Source organism: Perna viridis, chromosome 5 (assembly GCF_037379345.1).
Source record: "Perna viridis isolate PV_CMFRI_1.1 ecotype Kerala chromosome 5, ASM3737934v1, whole genome shotgun sequence".
Lineage (NCBI taxonomy): Eukaryota > Metazoa > Mollusca > Bivalvia > Mytilida > Mytilidae > Perna > Perna viridis.
Genome location: NC_142449.1, coordinates 8,780,986 through 8,807,073, shown reverse-complemented (window position 1 = coordinate 8,807,073; position 26,088 = coordinate 8,780,986). Strand labels below are relative to the sequence as shown.

The following is a 26,088-nucleotide window of genomic DNA, read 5'->3' as shown; positions in this document are numbered from 1 at the left end:
TTTAGTACAAAAATTTTACTGTTACTTTACGTCACAAAAACAATGATAATGTTTTATAAACATGATGACAGCCAATAAATATTATGCTACAGACAGTTGATTACAAAGTGCTATATTAAGTGAAGTAAATAGATTTTTTTTACAAATAGTATGGTAGTAGATATCTCAGTGTAATTAAATGAATATGTATGTTGAAATTCTAAATTTGTCAAAAAGTGGAATTTGCCATAAAAGAGCGAAAGATGTTTTCAGATGTTAGTACATGTAGTGTGCAATGTATGAAGAGATTCTATTCATTGTAAAAGTATAATGTGATAAATATTTTATACCACAATGTCTAAACAGATTCTTATGAACCAAAATAATGTATCAACAATAAAAAACAATGCCTAGAATTTTTCATTATAAAATCTGTCCCGAAAATTTTGTACTTAGTGGTAGCTGCAATCATAAAAATAGATTTTGCAATTAGAAGAAAATCATCTTATGATTAATAGTGGGAAAACTGAACTCTATTTTGAAATTTTGTTTCTATCAAGTTGTTTGGGCATTGCTAAAATTTGAATACGTTGTGATAAGAAGACTGTTTACATGAACCACAAAGTCTGAAAACAAACGAAAAGAGATAGGCATACAATTCATTAGTCATGACAAACTTAGAATTTTGACAACATGACAGAGCTGATTATTTATACATTTGCTGACTTTCAACACTGGCCAACTGAAAAACTCGGGATTCAATTGGAAGATAAACATAAAATTGAGAGAGAAAAAAAAAGCCGTATGTGTTAATTGGTGGTCCAAATCCTACTGTGTTCCATGATTTTAGTTTTACATACCAATGTCAAGGAAAAGTTAACTTTTCAATTCAATTTTTATAACAGATTCTTTTTTATTTGATAAACGATAAAAATCCTTTGAACTCTTCAACCGAGTTGTGAGTGTGGAGACTTTCAATATTGAAACAATGAGGATATTTGAGATTCATTTGAAGAGAAAAAAAAAGAGATTGTTTTAATGTTCAATATTAGAAAATTTCAAATAAAAAATAAAGCTTATAATTTCTGGTAAAATCAGCATGTAAAAGAAACCTATTGCATCAAAATTGTTTTGTAACAAGAAAACATCTGGTTTTAAAATTTGAAGGAAAATGTCAGACGTGACATTTTGCCTATTATATTTACAATATGTTGACCATATTATTGCTACCAATTGACTGGATTATCTCTAAAGACAATAATTGACGAAGTATCACAATTTCACATTTTAGGAATTTCATCAATAAATGTATTTAATGTAATGTAATCTACACAGTGACTGCTTATTTACACATAACTTACTAAACATTATATTGCACAGCAAAATTGTTATCACTTTTAAAAACATTAAGTAACATACACTGACCTATTCATAAAATACACTATCAGACAAAAAAGAATTTAAAAAAATAGGATGCTTCAGATTTACAAATTTTTCCCTTTTTTGTGTAATCAATGGATTAAAAAAGTTTTGGTTTTTTTTTGTAAGTAATTGCCACAAGAAGGTCAAGCCTACAAATAAGTAGGTAAAAATTTTGATTTTAAAATAAATTTACAATTAATTCAGAAATTATTGTGGTATTTTATTGCAAAGAATGTGACAGAAATGTGTTCCATGTTTTGGCCATATTGTGAAAATTACATTTTGTGACAAATATGAAAATCAAATCACATTAAGTACCAAAATTACAATAAAAAACACATGCATTAATTTCTTAATTAACATAAATTATGTAATACTTTGTCTACATCTCCAGAAAGTTGTTGAGATTGTCATGGAAGTTTGTTTCCAACAGGGGTACATTTGTTCTAATACATGTATTTCATTATTGGAAAAACTGGTTTTATTTTCGTTTTCGTAGACCAACAATAGCTTCGTTCCAGCCATCTACACAGTGGATCATATCTTTGTTAATATGTTTGTCTTTACTTCAAATGGAAAGATATTTCATATCACAGACATTCAAATTTATGGAGTACTGTAAGCAAATTAAGAAATGACCAAGATTGAATAAAAGCTTACTATCTTTTCTTAATCTTTAGAAATTGAAGTGGCAAGTAAAAAATACAAATCTGATAACTGCATGTACATGTATATATTATAAAATAAACAATCAGTAGCATCACAAATACCAGTTCAATATTCACTTATTTTCTTTTTTAACTGCTTTTAGTTTTGACAGTTGGCTCTAATACATAATGGCACAACATGAATGAAATTAACATGATCACCTGATTGACTAGAAAATTACCATAACACACATTTACAAAATAACAATAACAAAAAAGTACATAAAAAGTAATGACAGTTAAAGCACTAAAGTTTATGAATTAAATAAAAAATAAAGTTTTTTCAGTGTATTTGGACCATAGATCTTTGGAAAAAAACATCATAAAAAAGGGAACAATTTTATATCATTTTTCCAATGAAGAATTAATAAGCTTTGGCTAAACGTCATTAATGAATTTACGGTAAATGAAATTAAAATAACAGGAACCTAAAATGCTACAAGAGAATAAAATAAATGCCCGTATTTTGTTTAAATATAAAAAGGTATGGAATTCAAAAGTTGCATAAAAGTCAAATAAATGACTAGTGGTGAGATGCTACATTAACAATGTGCCAGAAATGGAATATAATATTAATAACAATGGTTTCTAATGAATAGATAACATCATTGCTTAGCACCATAAAATGGTTTTGGACCAATTCGTACAGGATTGGGTCTAACAAGGCCCTCTAAATGAGAACTGTTTGAAGGTATCTCCAAACTGTGTCGAAATGTTTCATTTCTACGAGATTCTGTGTGACAATAGTTTGGGGATTCACTTCTTACTCTGGGACAGTGTCTCAATTGTGTTGAAGCAGAAACTTCCTCTTGCATCTTTTCCTCTCTTTTACTTGTTTTTTCTTCGAAAAATTGCATTAACTCCTTGATGCTTCCCCTCCTTTCAACTTTCCTGGATTTTTCATTGCCATTGGGTAGATTTAAGGATTGACTCATCCTGTTTTGTGTTGTTTCACTAGTAATGACTGTTTCACTCTGAGTACTTAATGGAGAGGTAACAGACATTTGTGTTGTTTCACTACTTTCACTAAAACTTACATGTCTAACATTTTTGGGAGAACCTGCTCCCGGCTTCTGTCGCACAAATCGAAGAGACAAATCTACATTTCTTTGGTTTTGTGGGGATCTACTACCCCTTGAATTCTCGTCAGCACGTAAAACTTTTGGAGATGTCCTTACTGTTTTTGGTGAACCTTCAAGAACTGCTTTCGGAGAGGTTCTTGAAGTACTAAATCTTATTGTCATTTCAGATTCTGACATTGAAGATTCACTAGCAGCTCTTCCCCGAGAACTTCCTCGATGCTTGGGGGGTTTCCCAAAGTTTGTTATCCCAATTGTCACTTTTTCAATTTTCTTAGGTCTGAATTCATATCCAAGATCTGTAGAAATACTTCGCCGACTTCCTGGCATTTGCCAGAGTTGTCCAGACACATGACTAGAATAAACATTACTGCCAGATCGCCTGAAATCATCAGAGAGTTCACTTGAGTATTGCTCTGTCTGAGAATATGACCTCTGATTGGCAAATCTTAATCTTGTTTGTTTCACCCTTTCATTATTTTCATGGTGAAAATGTAAACTTGAATTTGAAACTTGTGAGCTTCTATTTGTAGCAGTATCACTTTCAAACATTTGTCGTAAATTTTTAAGCTTTGAACTCTGTTGAGATTTAGAAATCTCTACCTCACTCTCTTCCTCAGACATGAAGTCCTCATGACGAGATGATGCCATTTCTAAAGCAGAATCATCAAGTGATGACCTACTACTGAATTCAGAGATAAAGGACAGAGGCATATTCTGAAATTCTATAGAGTCTTTTGGCCTACACATTACAGAAACAGTGATGTCAGACTTTGACCGGGTTTTTCCAGTATTTTGATCAACAAACACATCATCACTAGTATCCTCTTCACATGAATCCATTGCTACATACTCATTTCTATAATAATCTACACTGTTGGATTTATGAAGTGGAGGTTTTGCAGTAGTTTTTTTAATAACTGGAGGTGCACCATTTATATGTGTTTCAATAAATGGTTTTGACTGTGCCCCTGATATTGCAGAGCCAGGCTTTACCTGAATATCGGAAGGGGCACAGAATGGTTTAGATTGACCTCCAGTCAACAGAGTATTTGGCTTTTGTACTGGTAAACTAGACTTCTGAGCATTGTTAGATTTTGCTGGATCTGGAATTTTACGTTTGACAAGTACTGGTCGATATACTTCTATATATTCACGTCTTGGAGGGGGAAGCTCTGGAAATTCAGAACTTCTTTTTGTTTTTGAATAATCAATTTGCACTTCTGTTGGAGTGACAACAGTCATATTTTCTAAGCCTGTGTTCCTCATATTGCCTAAATCCGGCCTTATTACTTGATCAGAAACCCCAACTATCTCAGATTGGAACATGGCTGGAGTTTTATTAGTTTCTGATACTTTTTTCTGAGTCATGCTCAATTCTAGATCTTGGTTTATTGCATTTTGAGCAGCCTCCTCTGAATTGTCAAGCTTTTCAATGACTTGTGGTGAAGCATGAATTATTGGTCCTTGTGTTAAGAAATGAACGGTAGCCACAGGCATTTGGTAAGGATCTGCTGAAAAATGTGTTTCTATCTCCATCAACTGAACATTTTGAGTTGGACTTCTTATATCACTGAATGGGCTTTGTATAGTTTCAGTTCTTTCTGGAATGTTTGCATTTGCCTGTTCACGTTCAGCTTTTAGTCTTTCTTGAATTTTTTCTCGCATTTCATTCGACAAGTTTTGATGGGTTGGAATTCCAAAACAGCTCTCATTAAAATCAATATCATCAATAACAGAACCAAATGGTAACACTTCAGACAAAATTTGTTGATCATTCATATATTGCCCATCAATGTCTGTTTCCATAGGAGCAGGTGTTTCATGAACTAAATGACATGTCTGTCCACTAGGCATGACAGGATATGATGGTGGCAGAGTTACTCCCCCTGACTGATTAGAATTGGCTTTAGCACTTTGAGATTTATCCGTAAAATTAGTTCTTAGCACTTTTCCGTGATCAGTTGGTTCATACTCAATATGTGTAGGTTCAGAATTTGCACTTGAGGATGTATTGCTAGAAGTATCTTGTGTTACAACTGTTGATTGTTTTATCCTAGGAATATTGGATTCAGTTTGGCATCGTTTAATCATAGGTTTTTCTAATGTTAAAGTTTGCTCATCTGTGCTACACTCTGGAGTTCTCTGTCGAACTCTGGGTTCATACTCCTCCAAATTTTCCATTGCTGCAACTGTAGATGACCTTCTGAGGGTTCGTTCACCTTCAAATCCATAATGTCTATTAATGTTATCTGCTAATTTTTGGATTGAAGGTCGCTCAATTTCAATGTCAATTCTATCAGCCAGCCTTCTAATTGATGGCCTTTCGGTTTCTATTTTAGTATCAGAATTATAAACTTCATTCAGTCTGTCTCCATGACTTCCCAGGCGACAAACATCCCCAGTAGGAGCTAATTGGGTCCTCCAATGTTCATTGAAAGTAGACAAATCCTGTAATTTTTTATCGAAAGGAATTTCTTCAGGACTATCCATGCTTGTCTGACATGATGAACCAAGGGGTGGTCTTGATGTTTTTTGAGACTTGGGTGACTGTGAATCTTTTTTAATAACGGACACAAAATCTTGATTTAATCCGGCAAGATCTTCCCAACGAGGCTGTTGTCTTGGTGACCTTGGACTTTGTACAACAGCATTTTCGCCATCCACTCTCTGACTTGTTTTAAAAAGAAGTTTTTCAAAATTTCTTTCAGCAGATTCCTTTCCTTCATTTAAATCATTATTAAACAAAGTTTCATCAATGGCAGTTTCTAGCCTCAGAGGTCCATGTTCATTACGTGACATTTTTGCTGGTGGACTTTTGGGTGAAGTACTAGACGGTCCTGTGTATATTGGGTTTTCAACAAACTGAGAGGCAGATGATTCTTGTGGATTTCTAAGTTTATTTGGTCTATTAACAGATGGACTCAAATGTGGCAGGTTTTCTTGTGATGGAGTATGAACTTTTGTTGGTCGATGAGTAACTGGACTTCCATGGTAAAGTTCTTCTTGAGATGGGGTGCGTATTTTACGATGATGAACAGATGGGCTTATATGAGAAATTTCCTCTTGAGAAGTACGAAATTTACTGACTTTTGGTATAGCTGATGGACTAGCATGGGCTATTTCTTCCTGTGATGGTGACCTGATTTGATTTGGTCTCCTGCTAACAGGACTAGCATGAATTTCTTCCTGTGATGGTGTTCTCATCTTAGTGGGTTTCTGCACTGTAGGTGGGCTATTTGTAGGTGTTGTATGTTCTCCATCAGATTTATCAACATTTCTCCATCGACCAGAATCACTGGTAGGACTTACAATTCTCCTACGATATTCCCCTGGACTCATGTCAGACATAGGACTTGCAATACTTGATGCTACTGAATGACGTTTAGATGATTGATTTGAACGAGCTTGCTTTGTGAAGAATTCAAAATCTTCCTCTGACATGTCTATCTTGTTGCCTGTTTCAGCTTTGTATTTCTCAAAATTCACAAAATCTTCATCAGAAAGTCCAAACTGAACCTTCTCAGTGGCTTCATGAGTCCTTTGTACAGATACCTCCTTTGTATGTTCCATTAACAGTTCATTGTCAATGTTAGTTTCTAATTTAGCTTGTGATATCTGTGTTGGTCTCACTGCCTTTCTTACTAACTGGGGTGTTTCAACCACCTGTATTTCTGATGCAGGCCGGTCTGTGTAAACATTAGATTCAGATTCTATACTACTCTGATGCTGGACAGTTGTTTTAGATTGTAATGAGAAATCCAAAGATTCATTTGTTTTCGCTTGTATTAACTGTTCCTTTTTTATCTTCTGTGCCTTGTCTGATTCACTTTTGAAAGCCCTGTCTATTTGTGCATTAATTTCCTTCAAGGTCCTTGTCAATGGTGATTCAGAGTCATTAACACTGTCCAAAGATGTACTTCTCCGACATTGTCTGTGACCCTTAGACGTATCATCACTCTGACCAACACTAAAACTTTCCACTGAAGTAGAGATTTCACTGATGGTGACTGATGATAATAAATCAGTCTGACTTCCAGATGTAAGATTCTCCAAAGATTTCTGAATGTCAGATGGTACACTCAAACACTTAGACATTTTGGATGTAAATGGAGGTGACATTGAATTTGATTGTGGATGTAAATTGTCATATTCTTCTTCTTCATATGAATGTTGCTTAAAGTTGCTAGTATGTGTCTTAGATGTAGTGGTGGTTTGAGATTCAAAATGTTGAAAATCTGAGGATGAAAACGGAGAATCTAAATTATCATATCCTCCAGGTGAGACATCAGATCGGAAATGGTTCGGATCACTTTGGCTGTCTGGCAGATTTGGAAATTTAGGCAGTGATTTTTTGGCTAGTTTTGACTGTTCACTGTCTGAAAGAAGTTCATCAAAATCAGATTTCCTTTGAGAGTAAAATCCTGTAGGTGACTCTTCTGGAGTTGATGCAGGTGATGTATTCATCCAATTTTTACGTCTAGCACCAGGACTTTCTGGAAGATTCCCTATTGGTTGAATATCGGATCTGCCTTTACCTGATTTTGATTTGTTCTCTTTGGATGAATCTTTCAGTCTCTCAGAGCTAGATGAGGGTTTAAGTTTCTTTTCCCCACTATGTCTTAAATGAGGGTCACTTGTATGTTTAGATTCTAATGGTTTTGGACTACTTGTAGAAAATACAGTTGCATCTTCAACATGGAGAACAAATTTGTCCTTATCACCCACTGAATCAGCTCTTATACGTGTCCCTATCACTTTCACTTCTTCATTTTTCACACTTTTTGCAATTTTCTGTACTAGCTTTTCTCTGTTTTCTTTTTCAAAGTTAGTTTCATTTTTCCGCCTTAATTTTTCACTTTGAGCTATAGGTTTAGATACTACTGCTTTTTTATCTTTTGGAAGTGGTGCTTTTTCCTTTTGAGGAACAGATTCCTTTCTAGGAGTTGCAGATCCTGAGGGAGTTCTCCGATGGGTTGGTTTTCTTTTTTCATCTCCTCTTACAAATGATTGTTTTCTTTCTGCCTTTTTGTCCTTCCTTACATCCATGCTGCTATCAATAGAGCTGGAATCTGCAATGAAATCAAATAAAAAGTTTGGTATTATTATTCTTCTTATAGAAAATTAAGCTTTTGTAATAAGTGTAAAAACATATTGTTTTGCTTCAGCTTCTAGTAACAACTTTGCATATCAAATGACTGTGGATCCGGAAACGGTCAAAAATGCTGGTCATTGACCAACAAATTTTGCAAATGACTGACGACCATTTTCCAATATCTGACATAAAATATTATCAACCCTTATAAATTACAGTCTGCGTGGTTTTAATAGCGCATAAACATCCTGCCTACCAGTCTCCTAATCGTTTATTGGAAATTAATTGACAGGTGTGTGTCAATTTTAGCCAATGTGCAGCTACCTGTGATTGTAATTTACCTGTAACTGATTAGTTGATTGCATAATTGATTTAACGGTACACCTACAGCCCCATTGTGTATACGAATTAATTGAAGTAACTCGGAGAATCTTCATACATTTATTAGTTGATTAATTAAGAAAAAAGATTGACAAGTCCACCATTCTCCCGCCAATCTTTCAGAGGTAACGAAATGAAGAGAAAACGAAGAGGTAATGAAAGCACATTGAACTGAAACTACAAATCAGTTGTAGTTAGTAATTATTAATTCATCGATTGAATCGTTTTAACACAGAAGTCAGACTATTTAAATCAATATACAAAATGTGTTCACAATTTTCTTTTACAAATAATAAATATTTTTTTCATCACTCGGAAGTTTTGGCTGTTTGCCTGTATGATGTAAAAGTCCGAGAGATTTTGTTTACATGTTAGAACGTCCACATGTGGTCGAAAAACTCGTTCACTCGCTCTGATACTTTGTAAAAGGCAGAGTATGTGATGAAATAACACATTTCCAATATTTATCTGAAAACAAGGAGTTAAATACATAAATCCTTCCTTAAAATAACTACATACAAACGTTTTTTTAAGTGAATTTTTCAATCTGATCATGTAAAAGACTGACAAAAACATCAAATGACCTTTTCATTGTTCAGAACTTATAGCTATTTTGATATGATCTACATTGGTCAGTCATGTTTTAAGTTATCAATTCAAGGCTTTTTGATTGTAAATTAATGATTCAGTGACACTTCAACATTACAGCATCTGTGTTCCTTTAAAAGGAAATGATTCATATGTCTTTATTTCACCAAATTTGTTTTGCTTACTCATAAAATATCTACCTAACAATCCTACTCTACTTGTGAGATCAAAAACATATCAGAACTTCTAAGCAAAATGTCTAGGTACACAATTTTGTAATTCAGTTTAAAAATCAGGGACCTAATACAATCATTATAATTTATTCTGAAAGAAGAACTAACCATCTGTCATTTCAACATCTACAGGAACTTCCCTGGATCCTGGTTCTATAAAGCTTGGGAAATCATTACTCATTAAACATCTTGGAGACTCTGTTGAAGCTGATCTTTTATGTTTGGTACGTGGAGACATTTCTTCGTCTGAAAAAAAGTTCAAGGATATCAGAAAAACAAAAGCACAATGAATTTTAATTTCTAGTTCTGACTGCTGGAAAGTTTGCATGTTTAACCTGAAATACCAAGAACCTATTCATAGAAAAAAATAACTGAATGTTCTTAAATATTCATGCTTCATATAATTAAAAGAAAACTTGACACAAAAGACCACCAAAGTAAAATTACTGAAATAAAATCTACCTCTGTTCCTATACATGAGCCATCTTTCAAATATTTTTATCATACCTGAACAAGAATTAATTCTAGAGAAGTCATCAAACTGCCGTGACAGTCTGTGGTCTCTATTTGGTAGATTGATCAATGACTCAGCACTTTTTGCAACTCGTATTCTCCTCCGTTTCCAATTCTGTACATCATCTTCTGTTATGGCTTTCTTTTCCATATCCATCAGGTGTTCTTCTGAAAAAAAAAAGGGCAAATTAAATACATTTATAAACTCTTCCAATGTATTGAGAATACATCTTTCATTTTTTTTTTAAATAGATTTTGAGATATTACTTTGAAGTTATTGGTACTAGTGACATGTAGACATATCACAAATGTAGTCTGTGTTTTTATTAATTAAATCAGCTTTTTATTCTGAAAATTTTGATTTATCAAGTCAGCTCATTTACAGATTTAAATTATAGTATCTTAATTCTGCCCTAATATAGAAAAAAAAATAATCTTCATCCCATGTCCGTGTAAAAGCTTGATATTTAGCCACACATAAGAAATCTCTCCTGTCTCATTTGATTTTTCGGCTTAAAGGTGTAAAACCAATTAGTTCAACTCTTGTCAAAATAAATTTCTGTGATAAGAATCTGAGATTTACTATCATTGAAATATCAGGAAACATTGTGAGTCATCTTTCAGGGGCTGTGGGGATATCAAGAGAAATTGTCACAGTAAAATTAGTCTGTTGCTATATACAGAACATGTTCCAAAAATAAAAATAAGGCAAATCTCTAGCTTCAAGGAATTTTTTAAGGTTTATTTATGTATTAAAGTACAGATTCTCCTAAAAGTCATGCAGAGAAAGTTAAATCCATATTTTATGTTAACTTTCTTAATAGCATAAATGCATCTAGTAATTTGTGAACTATCACAAGTAATGAAATAGGCTGGGAAAAAGGTTGTATAGGGTTAAATGGTGGGAGATATCTATAAATAGAATGCAACTAAACTGTTTCCTTAATTTCATTACTTAACACTTCCCTTAAATACAACTCTTTTTAGCATTTCTGTGAAAGATATTATTTTTTGAAAGATTTAAGATGCAAAAAGATTTCATTGTATCATTACCTCCCTTCTGTTTCATGCTCCCTCGAGTTGAACCCCTGGTAAATATAGACCTCCAACTCCCTGGAGACTTTTTACCCTTCACATTAGCAGAGGTATTGTCCCTCAATGGCATCCTTTTCCTACAGCATAAATATTGATAATGTCAATTCACTGCTAAAGGTATTCTTATAATAAAACAATTATATAAACTCTAATAAAAAGTCAAAAAGTTTTTATTCAAGTTGCCATTGTCCATTTTCCTTATTTTTTTATTTATGTAACATTTAGCATAAACTAACTACAATCAAGAACTGCATTTTATTCAATAGTTATGAACTTCATGAAGATAAATACCTTAATAAAAATATATTTCAAAAAGATTACGATAAGAAATTAAAACTCTAAAGGATTACATATCTTATACTTCATTTTATTGAGGGTATCTTACTTGTATTTTGGCAGATCTATAACTGTGTGATATTTAGATGGCAGTTTATCTGGCCCTCCACCAACATTTATATATTTCTGTGGATTGGGACGAAGGCTAGCAGATAGAGCTCTCTCTCTTGCTTCCTCTAAAGTTATCAGCTTAGTTGGTGTAGATATTGCTAGAGACTTTGGTCTGGGCTTCTTACGAGCTTCTACAAATATGTAGATATGGTTTATAATTCTCCTTCTTTTATTGAAGTACATGTAGTTACAAAGATGATGCAAAAGGAAAAAGTGCCTAAATGATTAGAGAAAATAATATATAGCAAAGATTTTATCTACAAAGTGTAGAATATGTACATATAGCTTGTATTCCTTACTTAAGACAATGAAGTATATTATTGTTAATGTATCATGTATATACTACATACTTTGCCAGTTTGTACCAGGTATGATTTTACAAGGTCTACTAACAAAGCAGAAATTGGCAAAATCGGAAGTAAATATAAGGAAAAAAATCATAATGGTAAAATCCGGATTTGAAATAGCAGAATGCTGCTAAAAGGCGGAAAAATTTCTACAGCTATTGACACTAGTACATGTTCCTTAAAAAAGATACAGTAAATAGTACCAAATACTTACGTGTAAACTCAGGGGAATTATAAGAAGGCATTTTATCACTAAATATGAGATCAGCATAAACAATGAGACATTCTGTAACGACAGCTTGGATCCCCACACCCTGTAAGGCTGCTGCCCCTCCCCCACTCTCTAATTCCTTTGACCTGAAGTATAAACAATGAGACATTCTGTAACGACAGATTGGATCCCCACACCCTGTAAGGCTGCTGCCCCACCCCCACTCTCTAATTCCTTTGACCTGAAACAATCAGCCATTCAGTAAATTTGCCAATTTTCTTAACTTCTTATGCTTTTGAATAAAGACAAATTTTTTGCAGCCATATGCAAGAGCTAAACTAAAAAACACTGGAACTTACATAATTCTACACTTCTAGTATTGCAGCTGATATCAGATACAACATCTTCGATTTACCTGCATGTTAATTGTTCTTTAAAAAAAATTCTGCATTAATTTGACTAATTGTAATCATTAAAGAAAATAACTTGTTTTGTAGGAGTTTTTGACATTGAAGAAGCTTTAATAAAAATGAACTGAATCCTCCTTATAACCGATTAGTTTATACCTGAGAAGATTGGGAGCCCATACTATGGCCAAGTTTTTGGAATGCATGCCTGTTTCATTGCCATTTGTGGAAACTTTTGCTAAATGCTTCATCAAATATTCCAGAGTTCTGTAAATAGGAATCATTTCAATGCAAATGATTTATTAAAAATACAATTTCAAAGCAATATACATGTATTTTTAAATAATCAATCCTTTTACAATATACATGTTTTAATTGATTATTCACTTTAGTTTCATTTAGGATTCTCAAATGTCATTGATCGATGAAGTATCACGTTTTTTAACATTCACTTTTCTATAAGCGACTCATTTTTACTTTTATCATTGTTTGTCCATACTTAGTCAAAAAAACAGCTTAATACAAGTTGACATATCCCAGTTTTGATCTGTTACATCACACAAATACTACTTTTCTTGTAATTAGTTTACCTGTAATGAGGGGGAGGTAACTGCTGCACCACATCATGGATCTTAAATAGTTTATTATCTTCATCCCGCACTGCATCCTGTCAAATTAATTTGAAACAGATAAATGTTTATACTATACACTTAAGAAACCCATATTATGTAAATATATTTTTGCACATTTATATTGTTTGATTGAGTTTTTAATATCCAGAATTTCATATGACTATCTATATTTATTACGTTTATTTTATTTCAGTTTGGATCCCGATGTGACTTTACAGACCCAGCAAAGCCTAACAAGAAATGATACATCATTATATTGATTAAAATTGTTAATAATTTATGAAATTAGTCTGTAATATTTTGCAAAAATTTTTCTTTCAATCACTATGATTTTTATTTTTACATTAGGTTTTGTTATTTCTTAATACTCTGTTAATTTTGGGTCTAATCATCTGGTTTGGCAAACCAAAATGAGTATTAAATTCGAACTAAAATTTACTATTACATATAATCTTTCCTACTTACTGCAAATTTATCATAAAGCTGGTAAGTTAATAAAGGATTTGGTAATTCACGAAAGTACATCTTCAGTAGGGAACTAATACTGTGAATATCTTGTAGATAAACATCAGCAGTTAGATCTGGAATTCTGTCCTCATCAAATGCTAACCTGAAAGAATTGTTTTTTTTTTTGTAAATATCATTAAGATGTTTTTGACATATATCTCACAAACTTTCACTATTCAATAAAATCTTGTTTCACCAACCAATTTTTTAAATGAATATCATCATTTATAGGTGTATCCACTCACAGCAACAATGGGGTTTGGCTTTGCTAAATGTCTCCTGACCTCCTAATTTACAGTTTCAACATTAGGGTTTAGTAAAGTAATAAACTATAAACACCAAAATCTTGCATACAAATTCTCTAAAACATATCCAAATAATACTTGAAAATAACTTTTCTATACTAGTATTTAAGACAGAACTTCATTTCTATCAATGCCTTGTACCCTAGATATTGTAAGTATGCTTTCTTTGAATATGATTAAAGTGTATTATAATGGTAACAAAATGTTCTCTTTTCAAGCTTATTACTCACTTGAATTTAACAAAATTTTAACAGCCATATTTCTTTGTTAAATTTCTAAAAATGTCACTTACAGATTGAAAATACATAGGTTTTTATAAGTTTATTGAAGAACTAAGATTTGTTTAAACAAAACAAACTCATAACTGTGAACCTTTGGAACAGTTCATGGTGGAGATTCTAACCATTGACAATGTCTTATTTGGGGAGATTTTTTACGTTAAAGCCAATGTTTGATTTAGTGGAATTGTGTGGTAAACAGGTATGCAAACTATATATAATACCTGAGTTTCTGTATATTAGACGTGATCCCTGACAACCTATATATACCATCCACAATACCATGCTGTTCAATCACCTCAGAACAACACTTCAGTACTAAAGGCACTGGTAATACAAAATACAAAAAAATACTGAGATTGTAGAGACAAAAATCTTCTATACCCACATGAAATTTTAGATTTTTATCAACAAAATATGTACCTTAGATGTGTCCCTGTATTATTGTTGATTCGTAGTGCTAACATATGTAAACTTGCTACACATGCCCTAACTTTTGTTTGCTTGTGTAGCTATTTGAAAACTGTATTTGGCAAACAAATCACCATAAATTATGTGTTTTATTCAAATTCAAAGTGTTTCCAGTCAAGATTGTGAATTTTGATAAGAATTAATGTTGCATGATATGTGAAGAAAACCACTGATTATGTACATTATAGACTTATAATACATACACTGATCATCCACGATATATGACTAAATACACAAAACTTTGTAAATGAAAATGCTAAAATATCATACCATCATTTTCAGTATTCAGTAAATGTTCTCCAAGGTCACAACCAAACACACGTTCCTTGACAATCCCTGTCTGTTTTAACTGGTTCCTTGCTGGTCGAGTTGTAAAGAACATCCGTAAAAATGACAGGAACTTGCCATGTTTTCTAACCACTACAGAATAAAAATGAAACAATAATAAAATCATTTCATGTTTAATTTCTGACATACTATCAGTTATTAGACAGGTGTTAAGTTTGATTTTATTTTTAAAAGAACACTTTGTGGTTTTCATAACTCTAAAATTTCAATTCTGCTTATATCTCAATATAAATTTATTTCTCAGGTAGTGATTCAATCACAAAATATGTGCTTAAACAGTTTATAACAAAAATAACATTAGAACAAATGTATCTACACACAGAACAAAGGGGTAAGTTTGCAGGATCTCATCACTTTCTAATTAAAATCTGTATTACTGTAATAAAGAATTCTTCAACACTTCAAAAATATTTACAAAAAGCTATCAAATATCATTATCTATATCACTGGAAGATAATTGTATTTATAAAAATTAATCATCAAACATACTTGTCTTTAGATAGAGAGAGATGTTACAAATAAAATAATATAACGCAAAATCAATAGCACACTGATTACAAACAAGTATTGATGTAACAATGTAGTTAGTCACACAGGTATATCAATAACACACTGATTACAAACAAGTATTGATGTAACAATGTAGTTAGTCACACAGGTATATCACAAACATGATTCACAGATCAATACAATTATACAATATTAATTTGAATTGACTATTTAACCTTGCATGTAGCAGTGAGTTGCTTGGATAATTCAATTAATCACTGTATAACAATATTTTAAACAACTGAAGAAGTTGCATTCAAGGTCTAAGACCATTAATATTACTAAAACAGAGATTAGGAGGCTTTTTTTATAACATTTTGGAAGAAAGGTTTGATACAAATTTTTGAAAAATTTGGAAAAAAAATTGTTTACCTACATTTACACTTGTATATATACATGTAGAAAGGAAAGGTCATGATGGGGGAATGAGTATTAATGAGCTGTGCCATGAGCACATGATACATCCATCGACTGAGCAAAAAAATGGAAAAACCACCTTCCTTTTGTATGAAGAAGTGCCAAAAATTTTATAGAAAACAAATGGAACTATGGATACAAAGAATATCTCAAAGTTTTGTGGACTTGGCTGAAAGCATTTTTTAGTTAGAGTGCAAAAACAGAAAAATCAACCTATTTATATATATTATACATCAAAAACTCAAAATTGAAACTTTATAACAACTGAAAGTGACCCTATGACCATGAATACAAATAGTATCTCAAAATTTTGTGGCATTTGCCAAAAATCTTTTTTCAGTTAGAGTGCAAAAACAGAAAAACCAACCACTTTTTTATGAAAAAGTACCAAAAATTTAAAACACGAAATAAAAATTTTATTAAAGACAAATGGGAGCCTATGACCATGTATACAAAGGATATCTCAAAGTTTTGTGGCATTTGCAGAAAGTGTTTTTTTTTTTTTTCAGTTAGAGTGTGAAAATGGAAAAACCACCCCATCTTTTTTTTTTATGAAAAATGCCAAAAATCAAAACTAGAAATTCAAATGTTATGAAAAAAAAAGAAGGAAAGGGAGCCTATGGCCATAGATACAAAGAATATCCAAAGGTTTCATGGCATTAGCTGGAAGTAATTTTCAGTTAGAATGTGAAAACAGAAAACCCTCCTTTTTCTCAAATGCATAAAATCCTTTAACACAAAAACTAAATCTTCGAAATTAATATCAAATTAAAAGGAGCTTTCTCCCATCAATATGAAGAATTGACCAAACTTTTATATTGAATTAAAAGGAGCTTTCTCCCATCAATATGAAGAATTGACCAAACTTTTATTTAAATGGTTTTAAGTGTTTTGGAGTTATTGTATGACAAGTTGACGACAGACATCATTATACCATTATATATCTTGTCAAAATTGATGGGCGTATGAAAATAGAATAGAACCAAGCTTACAAACAGTTTTAACATTTTTCTTCAGTGAAATATGTTACCATGCAGTTAGCTTGGATTGACTTCTCATTGCTTTTAAGTGAAATACATGAGGTCATTTTATTCATTCAGTAAGGATGCATGCAAAAGTATTGAGTCAAATTAACAATCATCTCCAAAACTTGTTTTCTACATGTTTTTTTTCAAAAACAATCAGGCCTGCAATGTTTTAATTGGTTTAGAAAAATTGGATGACTATTCTATTAGCATAATGTATCTCCATACTAAGTAGAGAAGAAATCCACCCTAAATCAAAGTTATGGATTATTTTACAAAGCAGTTAGGGCGTAGGAAAAGTGGTTCATAAATTAAAATGTGTAAGACAAAAAGACAAGAAATAATTCTCCATCCCATAACTTTACAGTAATAGTTTATCAATTAAACATGTATTTAATTTTACAACACAAGAGGTGTGTATCAGGTTAATCTTAGAAATGCAAAGCAAAAATTTAAAATACCATCACCTACGCAAAAATATTTGTATACAAAGATGACAAGGCAGAGAAAAAACACTGATTTCAGAATCATAAACATTGCAGGCTTGATAATGAACTATGTTAGTAATCAAACCATGCATACAGGGTCGCCTACTATTCAGTGGTATTCTGTTTTCCACTGATGATGGAACTTTGTCTCCTATAATCTCTACACATTCACTGGGAAAAAATCCAACCTATTGAAAAATAACAAAACTATGACATAAAACTTGATGACAAGAAAGGCATGTCAGACATAACATAGAAAAACTGATGTTTTACTTTAAAGTCTTTAAGATATAAAAGGTCTTAAGGATTTTTTATGTAGGAAAAATGGTCATAATTATTGAGGAAAAATTATAGTTGTTTGGGAAGAAATTTTCTTGATACAGTCAAACCACAAACATAAGTTATCATAGAACTGTAAAATATTTGTTGAAAGCAAGTTTCTACTCTACTCACCATCACAAATCTTTGATTAAGAATGAAATTTTGAAAAAAAAACAAAGCTTCACAGCATCCTATTTAAAAACAACTCATATTTAATTATAAAGATAGCACCTGAGAAATCATAACTGGCAAAAACAGTGTACATATTAGGCATTGCAAGATAATCAAAATTAAAACAGGAACTTCCACCCATTTATTCACAGACTTGACCATTTTTAGACTCTGTATACATATGTAAGTCAGTTTGATGTAGTAATGATTCTACAGTTTAACTGACGGTTACCACTGATTTCATAATACAACAATTATGCTACACAAATATCATATTCTTTTAACTATAATAAGTATGATAAAAAAATAAACCTGACCTCAAAACCTCTCTTTCCTCTCCACCACATGGTATCTTCAGCAGCAGGCATATCTATCACAGATACTATATCTCCAACCTACAATAATACAATGTCATTCTGTCATCACAGACATTATACCTCCAACCTACAATAATACAATGTCATTCTGTCATCACAGACATTATATCTCCAACCTACAATAATACAATGTCATTCTGTCATCACAGACATTATATCTCCAACCTACAATAATACAATATCATTCTGTCATCACAGACATTATATCTCCAACCTACAATAATACAATGTCATTCTGTCATCACAGACATTATATCTCCAACCTACAATAATACAATGTAATTCTGTCATCACAGACATTATATTTCCAACCTACAATAATACAATGTAATTCTGTCAGCTTTGTACCAGTTGCACCATGATTTGTATATAATCAAATTAATAGGTTGTCTACCATCTACATCTACATTAACAGCATGGGATAAGGTGCATTTTGTTGGCTATGAAATCTTAAGTTAACTATCTGATCCACAAAAAGTATAAATAAATTTCTGAACTCATACATCTTAAGATAAATTTTATTAGGCCAAAAAGGACAATGGTCAGCATGTTTTAAGATCTTTTTCTTATTGTTGACTTGATAGATCAAAACTTTCTGAAGATTAGTTGCATTGGTAGTCATTACTCATCTTCAAACATTTCTACTGTTTACAAATCACATGAATATGTAAGTACCTCAAGTGAGATTTCATCAACAGCTTGAGCAGTATATCTTTTAACAGCATGGGCAGCAGCTATAGCAGGGGTATTGATTCCAGAATCATCTATTGCTAACAGTCGGTTTCCTCTGTTGTCAAGCTGAAACATAAGAAATGACCTACATTTTAAGGCAGAGGGAATTTGCTATATAGTTGCTAAATATCCAAACTTTAATTCTCAATTACTAAAACTATATAATAAGAATTGGACGTAAAAAAAACACGAACAAAACATAAGCAATCATCTAGTCTGGTCGACATCTGAACACTTGAATAGAAGTTTTCATGTTAAGATTTGCTCCTTTTAATCATCTGAACAAAATATTATTGAAGGTTGTTTTCATAAAAAGTCATTATGATGACTAATTACATGTACCTGAACCATATGATAACTGAGAAGACAATTACAGGTAGTACTGTTAATATCAATTAAGGAATAGAACTTGCTGTTATCTGATTTTTCTCTCTATCATCAGTATTATGTTTTGCATTATATATTGTATTAAATGTTGAAACTCTTTTTATGCTTTTTTGATTCAAGGAATGGGATTTTATTTTAAAAAAAAACATGCATATCTTACCTCAAACCAGTTGAGTATTGTCCCACAGTTTAACATACTGTTAGCAATGTTGGTAAACCTTTGTAAGTAACTACTAAGTTCTGACTCCATCTCCTGTAATTTTAGGTTCAATTAAATGCTACTGTGTCATAAAAAACAAACATGCTAAGGCCAGCTAAATCTTTATCTCTGTTGCTCAGTCCCCCTTTCAATGAAGTTGGTCCATCACCAATTTTATTGCAATATCAAAAAAAAACCCAAAAAAAACATAATGTTTGATTGGCCTATGCTGATGATATAAGAATTACTATCATTGTTCACTTACATACCATTATCTAAAAGAAAATTAAATTTCAGTGTTTCACATGATTTTATAGAGAAGTTCATTCATACAATATGTCGGATATTTTATCTGGTAATTATAAGGCTGTATAATTGGATTAAGTCTAGGCAAATGGAGACTGACCTCATATGTCCTTGACCCCTCCTCCTGAAGAGTAAGGTCTGGTAGCTGACTGAACTTCCTGTCAAAGATACACTTGTGTAATTGTCTATCCAGTAACCTAAAGTTTCTATAAGTTCGACGGACATTCCAGGATTTATTATTGGAAAGCACTTTAACAAGGAATGTTCTTTCCATGTAATCTTCTCCATTGTGTCTGTAATTTTCCTGCTCTTCATCACAAAGGCAGACCTATAAAAGCAAATGCATAAATACAGTATAATTGGTAATTTCTGCAGGGTGCTAATTTTGCATATTTTAGTAGTCTGTCCATAACACCAAAATAAATTCCCAAAATGTTTACTCCAGGCTTAAAACTGAACACAACACTTAACAACTGCCAAAACTTAAAATGCCAAAATTTTTTCGTATACCTTCTTTACTCAAAAACACCAAATTTTCACTCACAATACAGTAACAGACTACACTCTTAACATCATATTTACAACATCACATTAAAATAATATAGCTCACCTTGGCAATTTTTATTCATTAAAAAAAAAACATATATTATAAAAGTATAAAATGCTTTAATATGAAATTATTGACTTAAATAGTTGATTATGGAAATACTTAATGAATTAAATTTGCTATTCTATAACATGATTTGCAGTTCATGATAAGTTAACTAACAATAAAATAACTAGTATTATGAATTAGCCAAAATCTTAGAATTAGTCAATGACTGAAAAAGACATGCCTTGTTTGACTTCATGTCAGTGAGTCTATAAAAATGACTCTCCTTCTCGAACCTAAATGAATTTGAAACAATTCCAAAATAATCAAATCTGTCATTGCATAACACATAATAACTGCCTGCATTGTTCAATAAAGCAATAAGAACTCTCAATGCTTTTATCATGTTAATGTAGCCATTGGTAAATTGGACTTTATAATTAAACATTAATCAAAATGCATGAAAATAAAAGGAAAGAGGAAGAAAAACTGATCAGTCTTCTTGTAACTTGTGGAATTTTTTATGTTTTAATCAATACTGTAAAATGCTCTGGCACTTTTATTTCATCTTTAATAATTTTAATCATTTGCATAAATTTTCTAGATGAATTTATGGAGTTCAGCTGACTTTGTTATAAGCAATACTTAGTAATAATGATTAACAGTATATCTAAAGCTCCTGCCACACTAGGCCACTATCACACTACTCTCAAAAGCCCCTGTCACACTAGGCCACTATCACACTACTCTCAAAAGCCCCTGCCACACTAGGCCACTATTATACTACTCTCAAAAGCTCATGTAACACTAGGCCACTATCACACTACTCTCAAAAGTCCCTGTCACACTAGGCCACTATCACACTACTCTCAAAAGCCACTGCCACACTAGGCCACTATCACACTACTCTCAAAAGCCCCTGTCACACCAGGCCACTATCATACTACTCTCAAAGCAATCTAAAATAAATCATGGTGAGTTTGTGGTTACTTCCTTCTATGTACAATCTACCTACAATCACATCACATTCTCATCACTCTAAACACTACAACCTTACTACATTTATCACAATTCTACTCGACTTATCATGTTTTTAATACCACCTTATTACAATTTCACCAATTGCAACTAAAACTTTCTATGCTTCCACCACCATTATACAACACATTTACTACACTCTTACTATGCTCTCACCATGATTCTTTGCAAACCTGATACCTCTCCAGTCTAAGTAGAGACTTTGGACCTACCCATCCCAGAGACAATCCCTGGTACTTAAAATCTACTGCAAGAGTAGATGTATTGGTCAATGACTAATAAATCACCAGACTAATTGTTGTACTAAATTATGAAAGAATTCAGATTTAGAATGACTACATGGTATTGCGTGTCCATGGTTCAATGGAGATGGAAATATCTGATCAAACCATAGAGTTTTTATACTATTTCAAGTGACAATGACATGAGCATGAATAGAAGCTGAAATAGTCATATCTAAATTATAGTCGGGTCATAATAAGATGTGGTAAGGATGACATGAGCATGGTGGAATTGTGGTTTTGTCTTGTACAGTGATATAAATGTGGCATTATCGTACTACTATGACCAGATTTCACCACAATGGCACTTCTTTTGTTTTGAACATTTTAAAAGTTTGGCCACGCTCAACGCTTACTACAGCCTCACCATAACCTTACTCCAATCATGAATGAACAATGACCACCAAAATTTGCCAATTTTTCAGAGAGTGTAGTCTGATTGTGGCCTCATGTGATGAGGGTATAAACCAGATGTAATATGTGGCATGGCTCATCTATTTACATGTGTACCTGTATGGTCTGATTTAATCTAGTTTTCACTGCTTTTCAATTCCATGACTTGATGACTATTTGGACAAAATGCAGCACTGAAAGTTTCCTTCTTATGATTGTTCTTACTCTAACAGTTAAATCACTAACTTTTAAAATTTACCAACTTAGAGGACATTTTGGATTCTATTCTACAATTAAGTTGTCCTCAAACATCTCAAACTTTTGTGAAAACCCATCAAAATTAGCTATATTTAATTAAGTTATTTCATACTGGTAATATTGATTAAAACAGACAAAGCTATAGAAAAGTGTAACATTAATTCATTGGTGAATATTGAACAGCTTCAAAGATCTAACAACAAACAAATGAAGCAACTGAAAGTGTTTAATTCTATAGCTCTATAATTCAGTTTTCTAACTCTAATTACACACTCCATTGCAAGGCAATTAGATTTTGAAACTTAACTACTTCCAAATTCCTCTTTATAAGGTTATTTAAACTGTGGAGGAAGATTATTTCTGACATTTACTTGGTAAATGAAGTTGGTGTCATATAAAGACTGAACACAATTTAAAAGATTTTCAAAGGGCACCAACTTGAGTAGCCAGTTGTCTTCTGCCTACTGCAAACCAGGAAATTTATTTTTGCCCATCTATTTTTTTGTGGTCTATGTGATCAATCTGCTTTTGCACAATTTTTAAATTTGCAATCATTCCTCAGATATGTGCCCTGAAGAAAATATTCACAACAGTTGAATTTTTGTGTGGCTGGTCTTACTGCGAAAATAGTGAAAATAAAACTGTCATGAAAATTGCACAGTTTACAGTATTTGTAGGTCAATTGTGCTAAAACCACAAATCAAAATATGGTGAATACAACTAATGACGTACCTTTATTTTACCAAGCTCAACAAAGTCATAATGGAAATGTGCACATTCATGTAGCTTTGGAAATCTGGACGGACCTTCAAATGAACTGAAATATGAAAAATAACAAAATAGTCAATAGATCCACATATAACTGTAAATACTACACTATACTTTACAACTGATGAAAAACAAACTATTCATTCAGTGTAGTGTATCTATAATGTGGCTAGTGGACAGATATAAAACATGATTTGACCCAATATTTCACTTTGAAATACCTGTACCAAGTCAGAAACATAATGGCTATTTTATTTTCCCAGTTCATTCTTGACTTCTCAAGTTCTTGTATTATTTAATATATCCCTCTGATTTATAATTATCGGTTCAATAATACTAGTTTACTACATGGAAGGAGTTGAGATATGAGGTTGTTGTGAATTTTAACTTAATACTAATAACATAAGAACATTAAAATACATGAAACAGAACTGGTCAATCAAAAGTATCATTATTGGTCAATTAATAGAAAAAAAACACCATTTTGTCAAGCAAAAAGTCCTTATCACTAGTCACTGATAAATTCAGGCATGAAGGAAACACTGATAAGATCATTGTTTAATAAAGAGTGGCACAGAAAAGCTACTGGTATATTAAAAATTATAAATTAAATGTTTTTGTTTACCAACATTATGTATGTTTGAAATGGTACATTAAGGTTTCACAGTTTTATGACTAAAAAATGCAGTTATTAAGCATAAATAATAAATTCATTTAAATATGAGCAGCTCATCCATAAAAAAAACATGATTATTATCAGTATGATGGAGATTATCCAGATGTTTACATGTAAATAATAACCTAAATCAGCTTTCCATATGTTAAACATGCATTCGATGACATAACTTTTAAGTTAGTTACCTGGATCATGTAAGCTTACAATGGCTAAAAAAAACCATAGGTAAACTTATATATTTCACTAATTAGCTGAGAATGTTTACTATGCATTAAACCTGCATTACAAAATAATTTCAAAGTTATGCAATATGATGACCTAAAACTGATTTATTAGAGGAGAAATGGGTACTCTGAATTCATATATACATCTTTAATTTGATGGCTGCAGTTCATTTTCTAAGATGATGAAACTTTTTCCTGGTGTAATGAGCCTCTTGAACTCATAATTAACAAAGCCTGTGGTTTAAATGATATCTGCAAACACTCAAATAGGTTGAAAGCTAAACTTGACCCATGTAACAACATGACAGACATATTTGTGTCTTTAAGCTAATACTACACATGTAAAGATATTTTAAGATCTCTGTCTAGAATGCCTCATGTTGAAAAAGACTCCACTGATTCATGTTATTTTGGCTGCCATCTTAACTTTTCCTCAGAACCAGAAAACTAATACTGAAGCTATGCAGACAAACATTTGGAACCATTCTTACTGATAGCAGTAGGTTTGACATAGTATCTTAACCTTCCAAAAGGTCGTGGCATTGGAGTACTCTACAAAGACATTCCTCCTTGTCAGAAATGTCTGATAACTCTAATTATGATAGATGACCAGCATGCAACACTACTGGAGAGGAAACTAAACTGTCTAGATAATGGCAACAGAGGGAACTTAAGGGGTAAAACCACTATTAAAAGTCCCATTACTTTCTATGTTGAATTAAGCAATTTTCAAGGTCACAATCTTTTTTTCAAAGATAGCTAAAATGAACTTTAACAAGTTTTAACATAGGGGGGACTCACTCATAAAAATTGCAGCATACTTTTAATGGCTTCTAAGAAAGAATGGTGAAGTGAAAGTAGAGAGGTACTAAAAATACTACTTTCGTTTTGGACAAATCAATGGGCTTAAGATCTAGACTCTAAAATTTTTTTCTCTACATCAGAGTTAAAAACTGTTGTTTGAATACACTGGTTAAATCACAAAAAATATACAATGCATCCAATGGACTACTTTGTTTTTTATGGACTACTTTCTGGTATGTGCAGGTGACTGGTTCCCCTTAATAGTGGAGTTGTCAGTAGAATCTAAAGGACAATCAAATATATAGAATAACACTGAGTTAGGACAGTGAGGAGTAGAGCAGTGGGATTGATGAGATGTCACAATGGTGATACTTTTGGTCCAAATCTTCAAAACTGGCATAGGTCTCCTTAGTAGTGATATGATACACTATAATGTCAATGGCATTCGCAAAATCAAGCAGTGAGCTGATAATGAAAATACAAAGGGAAGTAAGAAACAGAATGGTGAAAAAGATTTCAAAATCATTTATGAAATAAAATTTACAAGAGATAACCGTAAGTAAACAGAATGAGATGGTGAAATGTCAATTACTGATTGTTAGTTCTTTCATACACCTAACTGCATGTATATCAAGACCCTAGCGAAACTGCAGCTTGATAGTGAATGAATATTTGATAGTAATGATGTTTAATCAAATAATATATATATTACAGAAAGACTTGTGGCAAGTCTAAAATAGTGAGTACAAATTTGTAAGTTTCCTCGTGGTACAAACCTAATCATTATCATAAACATAACTAATTACTAGTATTAATATCACTCTAACATTATGAAGAGAATTATTACCCCATAATCATAATACAGGCAATTTCCAAGACTAACAGGAAATTTGTATGGCTATCAAGGAATGACAGCAATAGAAAGTTAAAATGTCAGCTACCAAGAAAACCCATTAGAAGGACTCTGTACAATTAGCTCTTGAGAAATTTTCATCATGTTAGATCATGTTAAGAAACCATAAACTATCTCCTGGGAA

General features: G+C 32.2%; 1 protein-coding gene across 17 annotated transcripts in view; it reads right to left on the bottom strand.

Moving 5' to 3' along the window:
- The window catches only part of LOC148615864 (uncharacterized), a 58,980-nt gene continuing 32,892 nt past the window's right edge, over positions 1-26,088 (bottom strand). For 10 of the 17 annotated variants that reach the window (XM_088581473.1, XM_088581465.1, XM_088581479.1 and 7 more), the window contains 17 exons: positions 23,312-23,396; positions 20,118-20,345; positions 19,673-19,765; positions 19,069-19,191; positions 18,334-18,411; positions 17,619-17,712; positions 14,968-15,117; positions 14,451-14,553; positions 13,602-13,746; positions 13,095-13,171; positions 12,664-12,771; positions 12,101-12,243; positions 11,478-11,670; positions 11,051-11,169; positions 9,992-10,165; positions 9,593-9,730; positions 1-8,259 (listed from right to left, as the gene is read on the bottom strand). In XM_088581473.1, coding sequence (XP_088437599.1) covers positions 2,714-8,259; positions 9,593-9,730; positions 9,992-10,165; positions 11,051-11,169; positions 11,478-11,670; positions 12,101-12,243; positions 12,664-12,771; positions 13,095-13,171; positions 13,602-13,746; positions 14,451-14,553; positions 14,968-15,117; positions 17,619-17,712; positions 18,334-18,411; positions 19,069-19,191; positions 19,673-19,765; positions 20,118-20,345; positions 23,312-23,396 — 7,597 coding nt within the window. In that variant the 3' untranslated portion in view covers positions 1-2,713. The remainder of the gene's footprint in view (positions 8,260-9,592; positions 9,731-9,991; positions 10,166-11,050; positions 11,170-11,477; positions 11,671-12,100; positions 12,244-12,663; positions 12,772-13,094; positions 13,172-13,601; positions 13,747-14,450; positions 14,554-14,967; positions 15,118-17,618; positions 17,713-18,333; positions 18,412-19,068; positions 19,192-19,672; positions 19,766-20,117; positions 20,346-23,311; positions 23,397-26,088) is intronic. The other 7 variants (XM_088581476.1, XM_088581471.1, XM_088581481.1 and 4 more) reach the window with 1 other exon arrangement.